The sequence below is a fragment of the Zootermopsis nevadensis genome, unplaced genomic scaffold, assembly GCF_977971745.1.
Source record: "Zootermopsis nevadensis isolate Lab colony 2312 unplaced genomic scaffold, Znev_1.0 Znev_ptg000023l, whole genome shotgun sequence".
NCBI classification, from domain to species: Eukaryota; Metazoa; Arthropoda; class Insecta; order Blattodea; family Termopsidae; genus Zootermopsis; species Zootermopsis nevadensis.
This window is the reverse complement of record NW_028259155.1, coordinates 3,399,603-3,413,682: the sequence shown is the minus strand read 5'-3', so window position 1 is coordinate 3,413,682 and position 14,080 is coordinate 3,399,603. Positions and strand designations below refer to the sequence as shown.

Here is a 14,080-nt window from a genome sequence, read left to right as displayed (position 1 = left end):
ACACTGATATTTTCGTCAAATGTCCGCCATAACCAACAAACACTGTCTCCATTAAATATCAGTTAATGTGTTGTTGATCTTAGACACTGTGTTGAATTTCAGCTTTTCTGATTTTGCGTTAGAAATCTCATATTACTCAGTTACACGATATAATATATATTTAAAACATCCTATATTCGTGTTTGAAGTTGGCTCTTTTCGTTATCCGAAGGGTTCTGATCACATTAGTGTGACCCTGAGATGACGTCACGATTATAGGCGTCTCGACGCCCGGCGTCGAAATTCCAAAGACACTCGATATATCCCCGAAATGTTTGGATCACATTCTACAGGCCCTGAGATGGCGTCGGTTAGGTTAGGTTGGGTAAGGTTAGGTTGGGTAAGGTTAGGTTGGGTAAGGTTAGGTTGGGTAAGGTTAGGTTGGGTTAGGTTAGGTTAGGTTAGGTTAGGTTAGGTTAGGTTAGGTTAGGTTAGGTTAGGTTAGGTTATGATAATTTACGCTGAGTATGCGATAATGTTCCTAAGGCCCTAGGACCGTCTTCGTCGCTACGCTTGGCGTCTCCGGAACGCGTCGAAATTTTAGGCGTCGCGACGCCTGACGTCGATTTTTAGTTGACTCATCAGCGTCTTCTGGCTGCCTCTGATATAAATTTGACGTCATATGAAGGCGTCGCGGCGGTGGGCGTCGCGACGCCTGGCGTCGAATTTATGAAAATGCGAAAAATGTTATCCGAAGGTTCCTAATCACATTAGTGTGACCCTGAGATGACGTCACGATAATAGGCGTCTCGACGCCCTGCGTCGAAATTCCAAAGACACTCGATATATCCCCGAAATGTTTGGATCACATTCTACAGGCCCTGAGATGGCGTCGGTTAGGTTAGGTTGGGTAAGGTTAGGTTAGGTTGGGTTGGGTTAGGTTAGGTTAGGTTAGGTTAGGTTAGGTTAGGTTAGGTTAGGTTAGGTTAGGTTAGGTTAGGTTAGGTTAGGTTAGGTTAGGTTAGGTTAGGTTAGGTTAGGTTAGGTTAGGTTAGGTTAGGATAGGTTAGGTTAGGTTAGGTTAGGTTAGGTTAGGTTAGGTTAGTTTATGATAATTTACGCTGAGTATGCGATAATGTTCCTTAGGCCCTATGATCGTCTTCGTCGCTACGCTTGGCGTCTCTGGAACGCGTCGAAATTTTAGGCGTCGCGACGCCTGACGTCGATTTTAGTTGACTCATCAGCGTCTTCTGGCTGCCTCTGATATAAATTTGACGTCATATGAAGGCGTCGCGGCGGTGGGCGTCGCGACGCCTGGCGTCGAATTTATGAAAATGCGAAAAATGTTATCCGAAGGTTCCTAATCACATTAGTGTGACCCTGAGATGACGTCACGATAATAGGCGTCTCGACGCCCTGCGTCGAAATTCCAAAGACACTCGATATATCCCCGAAATGTTTGGATCACATTCTACAGGCCCTGAGATGGCGTCGGTTAGGTTAGGTTGGGTAAGGTTAGGTTAGGTTGGGTTGGGTTAGGTTAGGTTAGGTTAGGTTAGGTTAGGTTAGGTTAGGTTAGGTTAGGTTAGGTTAGGTTAGGTTAGGTTAGGTTAGGTTAGGATAGGTTAGGTTAGGTTAGGTTAGGTTAGGTTAGGTTAGTTTATGATAATTTACGCTGAGTATGCGATAATGTTCCTTAGGCCCTATGATCGTCTTCGTCGCTACGCTTGGCGTCTCTGGAACGCGTCGAAATTTTAGGCGTCGCGACGCCTGACGTCGATTTTAGTTGACTCATCAGCGTCTTCTGGCTGCCTCTGATATAAATTTGACGTCATATGAAGGCGTCGCGGCGGTGGGCGTCGCGACGCCTGGCGTCGAATTTCTGAAAATGCGAAAAATGTTATCCGAAGGGTTCTTATCACATTAGTGTGACCCTGAGATGACGTCACGATAATAGGCGTCTCGACGCCCGGCGTCGAAATTCCAAGACCCTCGATATATCCCCGAAATGTTTTGATCACATTCGACGGGCCCTGCGATGGCGTCGGTTAGGTTAGGTTTGGTAATGTTAGATTAGGTTGGGTTAGGTTAGGTTAGGTTAAGTTAGGTTAGGTTAGGTTAGGTTGGTTTATGATAATTTACGCTGAGTATGCGATAATGTTCCTTAGGCCCCAGGACCGTCTTCGTCGCTACGCTTGGCGTCTCCGGAACGCGTAGAAACATTAGGCGTCGCGACGCCTGACGTCGATTTTTAGTTGACTCATCAGCGTCTTCTGGCTGCCTCTTATATAAATTTGACGTCATATGAAGGCGTTGCGGCGGTGGGCGTCGCGACGCCTGGCGTCGAATTTCTGAAAATGCGAAAAATGTTATCCGAAGGTTTCTAATCACATTAGTGTGACCCTGAGATGACGTCACGATTATAGGCGTCTCGACGCCCGGCGTCGAAATTCCAAAGACACTCGATATATCCCCGAAATGTTTGGATCACATTCTACGGGCCCTGCGATGGCGTCGGTTAGGTTAGGTTAGGTTGGGTTAGGTTAGGTTAGGTTAGGTTAGGTTAGGTTAGGTTAGGTTAGGTCAGGTCAGGTCAGGTCAGGTCAGGTCAGGTCAGGTCAGGTCAGGTCAGGTCAGGATAGGTTAGGTTAGGTTAGGTTAGGTTAGGTCAGGTCAGGTCAGGTCAGGTCAGGTCAGGTCAGGTCAGGTCAGGTCAGGTCAGGTCAGGTCAGGTCAGGTCGGGTCGGGTCGGGTCGGGTCGGGTCGGGTCGGGTCGGGTCGGGTCGGGTCGGGTCGGGTCAGGTCAGGTCAGGTCAGGTCAGGTCAGGTCAGGTCAGGTCAGGTCAGGTTAGGTTAGGTTAGGTTAGGTTAGGTTAGTTTAGGTTATGATAATTTACGCTGAGTATGCGATAATGTTCCTAAGGCCCTAGGACCGTCTTCGTCGCTACGCTTGGCGTCTCTGGAACGCGTCGAAATTTTAGGCGTCGCGACGCCTGACGTCGATTTTTAGTTGACTCACCAGCGTCTTCTGGCTGCCTCTGATATAAATTTGACGTCTTTTCGATACGCAAGCATGAAATTGTTAAGAAAAGTATCTTGTTCCTGATCTTTGCACAAACGTCTAGTAATATGAAAGATTGAATAAGCCACTCGTAAAGATAGATTCGCGACACAAAAACCCAACAAATCCATCGTTATTTGAAATCGATATTATAAGCTTGCGGTCAGAGATAGGAGACGTAGTCGAATTTATTACAGTTATATGTTGTTCACAGTAAAACCTTAAAATCCACCAGCTGAAGTCAATATAAATCAAAATATTTGGGCCCACGCCGAGAAAATATTAGTATGATTTTAAAAAAAACACTTCTTTTGTCTGTCTGTATTACTTGGCGTCGAATGGTGAAGTGATTTGAGACTGATTAAATCGAAAATATATGGAAATAAAATATTTTGGATTATTTAAGATACTCTTACTTGGAGTAACTGGTTTAATATTTCAATGACAGACCGAGAAATGAATCCAAGAACCCCAACTGTACGAAGCATAAATGATAATTAATCAGTAGATAAGATGGTTTGTGAAATTAAGTCTTCTCCAGATTATTATTATCTCTGCTTTTCTGATTACTTGTCAGCAAAACTGTGTACTTGCACTAAGGCTGCCATCTGTGTACGAAATGAAGGAACTACAAGTGCATATGGACGACGACCAAAATTATCCAATTGGAGAGTGGCCAATAGTTGACTGACGTAATCGATACTCTACCCACGTTTCCTTGCCTTATGTTTTCCTTTCTTCGCGTAAGCAAAATTACACGCAACAGATCACATCGTACAACAGCTTAGCACAGCGGTAAATTATCTAGGTTTTATTTGGGAAGAACAAGGGTTGAACTTTTAGAAGGGAATCGATTTTTATGAGCGAGGATTTCTGTTATTTTCCTCAGTCATTTAGCACTAACTGTGGAATAAATTCTTCGTTACTGTCTCGTTTAAATAATTTCATTTGACGATATATAATTGTTGATAAAAAAAGTGTCGTTAAATAATCTGAATTAATACAATAAAGTCCGTAGCTTAATATTTTTCAGTTTATGTCATCGTAACAGCAAAAATGTTTTTATATAGGTGGTTAAGATGTAAGCCTCGACTACCTGGCTAACAACGCCTGGCTGGCTGTCTGGAGCTGGTAAATAATATATTTTATCTGATCGGTTTTATTGTGTTGTAGTGTAAGGATACAGCTGAACTACGCAAATAAGACAAAATACTTTTTATTTTTCGTTTATCAAAGTGTTGGCCGGGCTAACATGGTTAACCCCTGAACTATAAAAGCTTAAAATGTTAAATCGATTATGTGAACTTCGACTGAAGAAATTCAACCTAACCTTACATACACACTCAAAATTCCTTATGATAAGTTTAACATAGTTTTGGGTTGTAGATTAATTTAAAGAATGGAAATGTTAAATCGATTATGTGATCTTCGACTGAAGAAATTCAACCTAACCTTACATACACACTCAAAATTCCTTGTGATAAGTTTTACATAGTTTTGGGTTGTAGATTAATTTAAAGAATGGAAATGTTAAATCGATTATGTGATCTTCGACTGAAGAAATTCAACCTAACCTTACATACACACTCAAAATTCCTTGTGATAAGTTTTACATAGTTTTGGGTTGTAGATTAATTTAAAGAATGGAAATGTGAAATCGATTATGTGAACTTCGACTGAAGAAATTCATCCTAACCTTACATACAAACTCAAAATTGCTTGTGATAAGTTTAACATAGTTTTGGGTTGTAGATTAATTTAAAGAATGGAAATGTGAAATCGATTATGTGAACTTCGACTGAAGAAATTCATCCTAACCTTACATACAACTCAAAATTGCTTGTGATAAGTTTAACATAGTTTTGGGTTGTAGATTAATTTAAAGAATGGAAATGTGAAATCGATTATGTGAACTTCTACTGAAGAAATTCAACCTGTTGCAACGTTATCTGTCTGGTTTTGCTTCAAGGCGCGTCAGAGTGCTCTAGCGCAGACGCTCTAGATGTGGATGAAGGTACGAAGGTCCGTCTAACATCTCTTGCTGCAGAGACTTGGAGTGATTTTAGCCAGCTGTGTGCAAACAGCTCGTTCTGTGGCTTCAGATACTCTGGATTGTGGGTTGTTTTTTTCACTATCTTTCAGCGTCTCGACGTGCCTTGGTGAAGTACTGACTTGTAAACTCCGCGATCCCTAGACTCCATTTTATCGCCCTGATCGGACAGCGTTCTAAGTTAGTGTTAAAAAATTTCAGGGGTTCGACCCCAACCAACGCCATAACCGAACATTAAACCTAGGCTGAACGCCATAAACATCCTATTCATCAGATTGGCCTTAGACAATATACAAAGTCTAACATAATGTTAATACAATAAATCAAACGTTGTCAAAAGAATTTGGAGAAACATAAATGTCGTTACACAGTTAATTTTATGTGATTTGTTTTCCTGTCATGTGCATTGGTAATGGCTGTTTCGAAGGCCACGGACCTGCTATAAATGGAACCCTTGCCAGGATGTAAATCAGAAATAAAGTTTACGATCTCTGGTGTGACCGGCTTTTCTGTGCTGCAAAGGTTCTGATCAACCTATGTGCTCCAGTGGAAAGTGTTGTAAAATCGAAAGTATAAACAATTATCCCTGCCAAAAATAAGGGCAAGTATTCTGTGCTTTTTAATCACCATGTACCGTTATTTTTGAATTTTTTTTATTTCAGTTATTTTACCAATTGAACAAATATGTTTCTTCAAGATGCAAATAATTTATGTAAATCTTAGGAAAATTCGGTTTGAGCGTGTAATTTATTCAGTGGGCTGTGTATAGAACAGGATCGAACATTCCAGTTTTTTTTTAAAAGCAGGGGATTTTATTACCAGCTGAAGAAACGTGGACATAATTGGTTGGTTAGGAATGTTATTTGCAGTAGACTTTCATTAAATCTAAATATGTTATAAAATCTATTGAATTATAATTTTTACGTAAATTATTAAAATGTAAATGGTTCAGGAAAAATGAGATGTAACGATTAGGGGTCTAAAATTACTCCTCTACATTGATTGAGGTTCACGTGGTATTTTATTAGTGGCATGGCAAATGGCGATGTATAATCGTAACTAAGCCCTCAGGCATCTGACCGCAAATTCATGTCTGAAAGAAGTTGATAGTTGTAACTCATGTTTGCATATATACACACACACGTCAGTTCGTTCGAAATCTCACGACGCTGTAACAAAGCTTCACTCTTCAGTCTGTGTGGCATTTATGTATACTTGACTATAAAATATTAACATCAGATTTCCTTAGGATCGAGTTCAGTTTTTGAAATAATGTCTTAAAATCCAAGTCAAGATTTTTCTGGTCACTGATCAACGTCTTATATATGCAATTATTTTTTATACAATGTGACAGAATGTGAATCAATATAAAGGACAAAACATCAGAAGAAAAATCATTAAAAGTCATTAAAATTGTAAAAAGCAATTCAGTAAAAAGTTTATATATAATACACCAGAAGATGGCTACTTTTAGCCGAAACATGTTGTGTGTGTAAGTTCCATATGTAAATCGAGTACTCGATAGGGAACATAATATGATATTTTAATCTTTTAATCTTTAAATTTTATTGTGATTGACGGTTATTTTAAATATTTATATATTTTAATACTATTCACAATATGACGCATCTACAATACCTTATAAATGTGACAGACGTTTAAATGTATCCCTTTTTAGAATATCTTTACGTTGTGTCTTAAAATTGTGTTACATGCATTTCACATATATTAATTTATATAGTAATTAATTTAATTGTTTTATGTGTTTGGGTCATATTTTCCCATTTCATTTCTATAGACCCGATGTAATATAAAATTTTCTCTGAGCGTCTGGTTCTCTGAATTGTATTTATTATGGAAATAAATCTCATTTCGCGTGGTTGTACCGCTTTAATAAAGGCGAAGATAAAAAGATTTTGATGTTCGAAGTAAAAATTTCATGTTCGTTGTGTATACGAAACAAAAATATATTTTTAGATGATCAAACATGATCGTAAAATCTTTGTAAATCTGTACAGTTCGAGGCAGGTACTGAACCTTAGTAACTGTTTTGATTTCTATTGCTGGTCTGGTGTTAAAAATCTCCCCGTAATTTCCTGTTCATGTGTTTTATAGCTGCTGTCACCAAAATCGTCCTGTGACCTTGAAACTTTTAATTTCGTTTCGGCTGACATTGGGTAATGCTTATAAGGTCATGTGATTATACATTTAGTTTCATAGGTTAATCTTCTGTCTGTAAGAATGATCTTAAGATGGCCGATGTCATGAAAGTATCACAAATACATGGAACATGATACAGAATTTGTGAAGTAGTGTTATTTTGTGTTTTAAAACTGCAGATTTTTCAGTAACTTTTCTTTATTTCAAGCAAATATAACACATGTCCTTTCTTGAATCTTCCAGTGAGACGTACTACAAAAGCAGATGATAATGAATGAAATGGGGAGATGTTCTTGGCGTTATTCAACAATTCAGATTCATTGAACGAAAGAAATCCCATCAAACTACACGCTGTTCGTGTCGGTAAGTAGAATTCCTGCTTTTCAGGCCTTTTTGTATTTGTGAGTATGTATCCGGTGTGGATGAAACAGAGTGAGAAAAATTTGTCTGTGTGTGTGTATACGTGCGTGCGTGTAGGGTGTAGAATGTGTAGTTGTAATATAATCGTGGTGAAGCTTAGATTAACAGAAATTTTCATAAAAATGTAATTTTCAGTTACTAATTCCCTCACGTGCAGTTTTTACTCAGCATTTAAGTCAGTATACTCTTAGCTTACTTTTATTTACCAAATGCGATTTTCAAAACCTTTAAGCCTTGTCATAAAAATTCCTTGTCCTGTTTTGAGCGTATAATGACGATGCAATTATGGTATATTCCGTATGCCTCCGTTTCAATAAATTGTGTTAATTCTGTAAATACCGGTGGTAACTGTATGTACCACTTGCTTTAACGATCTATAACTATCAATTTTCCTCACGGAGTTTATTTATGAGGAACGTTAAACAGATTACTTTTTTAGTGGATAAGCGGCTTAATGTTGAAATGACCTTCGGCTTCAGAGATTTGAATATTTCGGTGTTATCTGAGTAGCGAAACAGAAGTATCTAAAATTTCTCTTTTATCTTTCGACGTTTTGACTGTAACAGTTAATAATAAACTTTTTGATAATGTGCCATACAGGTTATCAACCCGTATCTGTACACTGTTAGGGCATCGTAAGTTTGTAGTTAGTTACTGCTTTACGGTTGAGATGCGCACTGTTCTGCCTAGGCTGGGACTTACCTCGTTTTCGGAGTCGGAGTCCTGACTTGTGTGTCCGAGCTGCCCACGACGTTTCGCCTTACCCAGCAGCCCTTCTAGACGGTCATATTCCTCTCGCAGACCCCAGATTTCTCGTCTCAACTGTTCGTTCTCTCTACGCAGTTTCTTAATATCGTTCTGGCCTGAAGACAAATACGCAATACATCTCACTTAGTTCTGTATATGTATTCAGTGTCTGTGCACATTTTACAAAAGATAGTTCTCATTTCGTAAATATATTTCATTGCTACAGAATAAATATACTACAATAAGAACTTGGATCACATTTACACTAAACTCCAGACAGAAATAAACTGAACTGAAATTAAAATAAGAACCATGCAATTATGAAGTTCTACATAAATGTCGGTTTCTACAGGGTATTTATAATCAAAAATTCCCTAATTAATTATGAAATTAATAACATATTATCAATTTCGGAAAATGCTTACCACCGTTTCGCTAAGAATATTTTTTCTATGCCCTGGCTAACTAACTAACTAACTAGATGGCTTACAGAACCTGAAGGTTCATTACCGAATTAACCAAAGCCCTCCATCGGACCCTGTCCTGCGACAACAAAATCCAGTCTCCTTCAACCCCTATCTCCTATACATCCCGATCTGTGCCTAAACAGAAAATCTTTAATTAAGATAGTCCTATAAAAGTCTATAGATATAATTCTGTTTAAGATTTAAGGTTATCACGGCGGGGAGGATAAATTATTATCAAACTAACTAATGTGTAGGCTAATATGTTACATTTCTATGTTAGTAATACTAGCTGTTTCCTAATATAGCTTATATTTCTTGTTCTTAAGGATAGCTATAGGCATGTACTCGTAATATTTGAGTTGAGATTTTAATGTTATTTTCTGATTAAACATTTCGGCAAAATTAATATGGAAATTAGTGTTGTGTGTTTCCCGCTACTGACAATACATTCAGGGTCCATATAATGCGGCGAATTTTTGACTATCTGAACAACTGTTAGCTTTTTAAGGACACGTCTACACGGATTTAGTTGGTACCTTTGTAATATACACGGATTCACAGGCTTCGCGGTCATTATAGAGGATTTTATTATTATTATTATTATTATTATTATCATCAGAGTTGTCATTATTCGTAATTAACTTCTGAGTCGATTTCATGAAGTTATTCTTATTCATTTAAGTGGTAGATATTTTGACTATGACCACGCTGTGAAACCATGGTTATTATAATTGTTAGTTGGCAGGCCTGTTAGTAATAACTTGCTCAGTCGCACATAAGTTTATGATACATACGTATATATATGGAAATTGAAGGGCAGGAAAGGTTAGGAAGCATCCTTTAGGGACTATGTAAAAAAAATCCTGCCAGCATAGCTCACATCGGATGATACATTTGTTAAACATCAGGTTTCATTTGATATCAGAATTCTTTTGACTCAGGTGTGTTATTATTTGTTTGTTTGTTAATCTTGTCGGAGTATGTATAGGCTCATATATGGACTGAAATTACTTAAGTTTGACTCATAAATCACATTCTATTAGCAATATTCTCCGTAAACATTTTACCAAAATTATGGTAATTAAAACATCAGATGTAAACGACAAGGGCCTTGGTTTCTTGCCTTCATAATACGGAATTTTAATGTTCTTTTGCTGAAGATTTGTTTGTTATTTCGTGTGGTGGTCCAACTGTATTAATAAATTAAATTCTTCCTGCACCTTAATAGTACACCACATTGTATATTTTTAAAGAGGAAAGTGAGCCTTATGTTACATTCTACAGCTGTTATGAACCAAATAACATGTTTATAGGTCCATTGCCTTGTTTCGACGAATATATATTTTGAATAATAAGATGTGAATAAAGTCACTTTTACGTATTTGTAAGAGAGGAAAATTTCGGATGTAATCTTGTGTCTCTGCTTACATAATCAGAGCTTACACTACTAATGCTTACGTAGTTTAATCACGTCTGTACTGTTTTGGGTTATGTCTTACGGCATAACAAACGCGTATTTATTGTATAGATAAATATCTAACAACAATCCGGGGAAACAAGTAATTTTTAAGTCAGTATTTTCTTAATTACTTAGCATGTTTAAGTAGGGTTTTTTAGGTTCTTATGTTGGCGAGTATGAAGATGGGCGACTTCTGTGTTGTAGCGTCGTATACTATGGTAGAAGTTTACCAACGTTTCGAAGGTCGTTCCTGCGTCCATCATCAGGTCTATTTATTGCGTGGGGTTTGGATATCAGTCACTTAGTTACTTAGTTAATCGGTTTCGGTTCGTGATAACGTCGTAAGACGCCATGATTACCTCTCTCAACCTCAGCGTTGATGTTAATGGTTCTCAGTCTGAGCTCCTCGTTCTCGTAGAGCATACCACGTGACGACTTGCGATCCAACCGTCTGTTTGGTTTGACGTTGACATCGCGTCGACGAGCACGTAGCATGCTGGAGGTCCCTGGCGTCATCATCTGACTTACTGCGTTATCCTTGCTACTTCTCAAGACATGTTCTTCTCGTTGCTATCTGGATCATCTTGAATTTCCCTAAGCATAACACAAAAGAGAGACATATTACATGTTTGCTACATGCTCCACACGCTAAATTTACAGGAATGTGCCATTCTTTGATATTTCAACATCTTTCATAACCATCATAAATTATCGTACCCTTAATTATATATTTCATATAGCGCCTTTAAAGAGAAACAAACTCACCTGTAAATCCCAGAACTAACTAACTAGATGGCTTACAGAACCCGAAGGTTCATCACCGAATTAACCAAAGCCCTCCACCGGACCCTGTCCTGGGCCAACAAAATCCAGTCTCATTCAACTCCTATCTCCCATAGATCCCGCCTGACATTATCCTCCCATCTACGTCTAGGTCTCCCTAGAGGTCTCTTCCCCTCAGGCTTCCCAAATAGTGGACCCAACCAACCAGATGGCTTACAGAACCCGAAGGTTCATCACCGAATTAACCAAAGCCCTCCACCGGACCCTGTCCTGGGCCAACAAAATCCAGTCTCCTTCAAATCCTATCTCCCATAGATCCCGCCTGAGATTATCCTCCCATCTACGTCTAGGTCTCCCCAGCGGTCTCTTCCCCTCAGGCTTCCTAACCAGTACCCGATGCACACGTCTTGTCCCATCCATGCGTGCTACATACCCCACCCATCTCTTTCTTCTCGACTTAATCACACTGACAATATTGAGGGAGGAGTACAAATTTTTAAGCTCGTCATTGTGCAGTTTTCTCCATGCCCCATCGTCTTCTTTCCGAGGCCCAAATATCCTCCTCAAACACCTGCAATCTGTGTTCCTCCCTCAGAGTGAGAGACCATGTTTTGCACCCATAGAAAACAACAGGCAAAATTATTATTTTGTATATTTTAATCTTTAGGTTCTTAGAAATCAGACGGGAAGTGATACTTTTTATACTTCCGAGAATTCCCACACACAAAATACCTCTTCCAGTCTTTAATTGCTCAAGTTTTGTGGTTCACTAAACGACGATGGCCGAAAGCAAGGGATGTGGGAAATGGCAGTGATTATAGATTAAAATTAGAAGGTGTTAGTGAGGAAGCAGTTCTGGTAACATTCGAAAATTTACTTGTAAGGACGAAGGACAGAAACGAGGAAAGCAGGACGACCGGTGTCCTGACACAGATTTAAACGCAGGACTCCTTCAAATGTGAAACAAGATTCAGTATTTTATTTATTAAGTTCGAACTTTCTGAAAGGTTTTTTATCGATAGATGCCAGGTTAGTGATTTAAGAGACCATTCCAAGTGTTTACGTAAAGTTATTTTCAGTATTTCACTTCCTGTATGCGTAAAACATTAGTTTATTAGTATAATTTACGAGATAAATGTTATTTACAGACTTGTTTCTACTTAGTCTCTAATAGAATGAGATTTTTTGGTTTAATTCTTTATTATTTTTAAACTACGTTTTTTTAAAAAAAATTCGTATGTTTATACTTAGGTCATAGAGCTATAAATTGAACCTTTATTTTAATTCTGACATAAAAATACCTCTTAGCTAATGTTTTGTATTCAAAACATTTTGGAATTTTGTTAGACGGAAAATCATTATTTATGTGTCTAAACAAAACGTCTTCACAATCTTCTGCGGAATTACGCGGCGTTTGTAATTAATGCATCAAGAAATGCTCTAGGATACGCTTAAAGGCTTCGACATGTGACAGAATAGATTTTCTGGTTCACGGCGTCTTGAACAGTTTAGTTTATTATACCCAGGACGTCTTAACCGTCTTTCCAAATTTAACACCGTTCGCTGTAAATTATACGTGTCCTTGCTTGCTCGCAAAGCTTACGTAAGAATTTTAACAGGTAAAAATGAAATAAGTTTGTTTCGCACTAAAATCGCTTAGTGGATATTGACGAAATTTAACCTTTTGCGTTGTTCATGGGGTAGAGAATTTCTGAAGTAAATTCTTTATCTTTTAACATATGAATTGTTAGGAATGTTTTATAGAATCTTACAGTTTACATGTGAGTGTCCTCTTAAAATTATTGTTATCAGTAAAAATATTAAAAGTGGATAAGAGACTGTCTTGTGTCTTCAAATTTGTCCACTGATATTCAAAACAAAATACGGGAGACTGCCTACTCGAATCCCGGCCAGATCAAGCTGTATGAGGTATTAATTGATTTGATTTTCTCCAGAACGTTGTCTTGATACTGGCTAAGATTTTCACAACAAAATTTGAAAGATATTGTGACCAAGATTTCATCTCGTGCCACACAGACTCTAAAGCAAAACGACGTTGTTAATTTACGTAGGAATAAAATATATTCTAATAATTTTAACTTTAAACATCACCCGCCTTCAGCCGTGGAAATTTTTTTATAGAATCTTATAGTGCGTACATTTGCATTAGAAATATGTTAGAGAAGATTCTAATACACTCGAGGAATACGGTTTATTACCAGAAACAAAATTGTTTTATTACATTACGTTATTTTATTTGAAATTTGCAGCAGATGTGCTTGAAATACACAGGCCTTCGCTCCATTTATTTGTTAACAGATCCCAAAATCAGTTGGTAGAGACGTACTACACCTGTAAAATATTCTCGTTAAATGTCGTCCTGCTAGTTGCTTAGTCTATTCGTGACGTAATCTATTCCAATTTCACTTTATAATACTCTAACAAGAATCTCTAGAAGGTTTGTAGCTGATTGGAACACATCAGCTAGTGGTTTATGCTAAGGATGTTACATTTCTTGTGAGACAGCATAAATATCATAAAATATAACACAAAAACAGACGTTTATAATGCGATTTGCCTAGAATAAAACGTCGAGAATAAGAAATATGTCTATATTTTCACGTAATTCCGGCAGAAAGTAGGACAGAGTTACAATTTGTGGACCATGGAAAGCGAAATACATCCTTTAACCAATTGATGCACCAAGATTATGTTAATAAGAATAAAAATTCAATTGCTAACTCAAAAGACAATGATCGCGAAATAATAGCTCTTTAATCTGAGAATCTTATAAGAACCATATATACATTCTATTTGAAAAAAATATGGCAAATTTGCAGGGTGTGGCGTGAGAAGATTTAGTAAGAATCGTATTCGTGATTTAATTTATAGAAATTTAAATTTTGTATTGTCTTTCTCGCTATGATATAGTAATGATTTAACTTGCTGTCTCG

At 37.8% G+C, this 14,080-nt stretch overlaps 2 protein-coding genes across 5 annotated transcripts in view; one reads left to right on the top strand and one right to left on the bottom strand.

The window, feature by feature from the left end:
• The window catches only part of LOC110833034 (inactive tyrosine-protein kinase transmembrane receptor ROR1), a 227,107-nt gene that overhangs the window by 56,814 nt on the left and 156,213 nt on the right, over window positions 1-14,080 (top strand). For 2 of the 3 annotated variants that reach the window (XR_015536739.1, XR_015536740.1), the window contains exon 2: window positions 7,494-7,613. The gene's annotated coding sequence lies outside the window, so the exon portion shown is untranslated. Of the gene's footprint in view, window positions 1-7,493; window positions 7,614-14,080 lie in introns of those variants that run through there. The other variant, XR_015536738.1, reaches the window with a different exon arrangement.
• LOC110833001 (uncharacterized) overlaps window positions 1-14,080 on the bottom strand; it is a 40,118-nt gene that overhangs the window by 25,472 nt on the left and 566 nt on the right. For both annotated transcript variants that reach the window (XM_022070550.2, XM_022070549.2), the window contains exons 2-3: window positions 10,703-10,937; window positions 8,373-8,533 (exon numbers count right to left, since the gene is read on the bottom strand). In XM_022070550.2, the coding sequence (XP_021926242.1) occupies window positions 8,373-8,533; window positions 10,703-10,862 (321 nt within the window). In that variant the 5' untranslated portion in view covers window positions 10,863-10,937. The remainder of the gene's footprint in view (window positions 1-8,372; window positions 8,534-10,702; window positions 10,938-14,080) is intronic.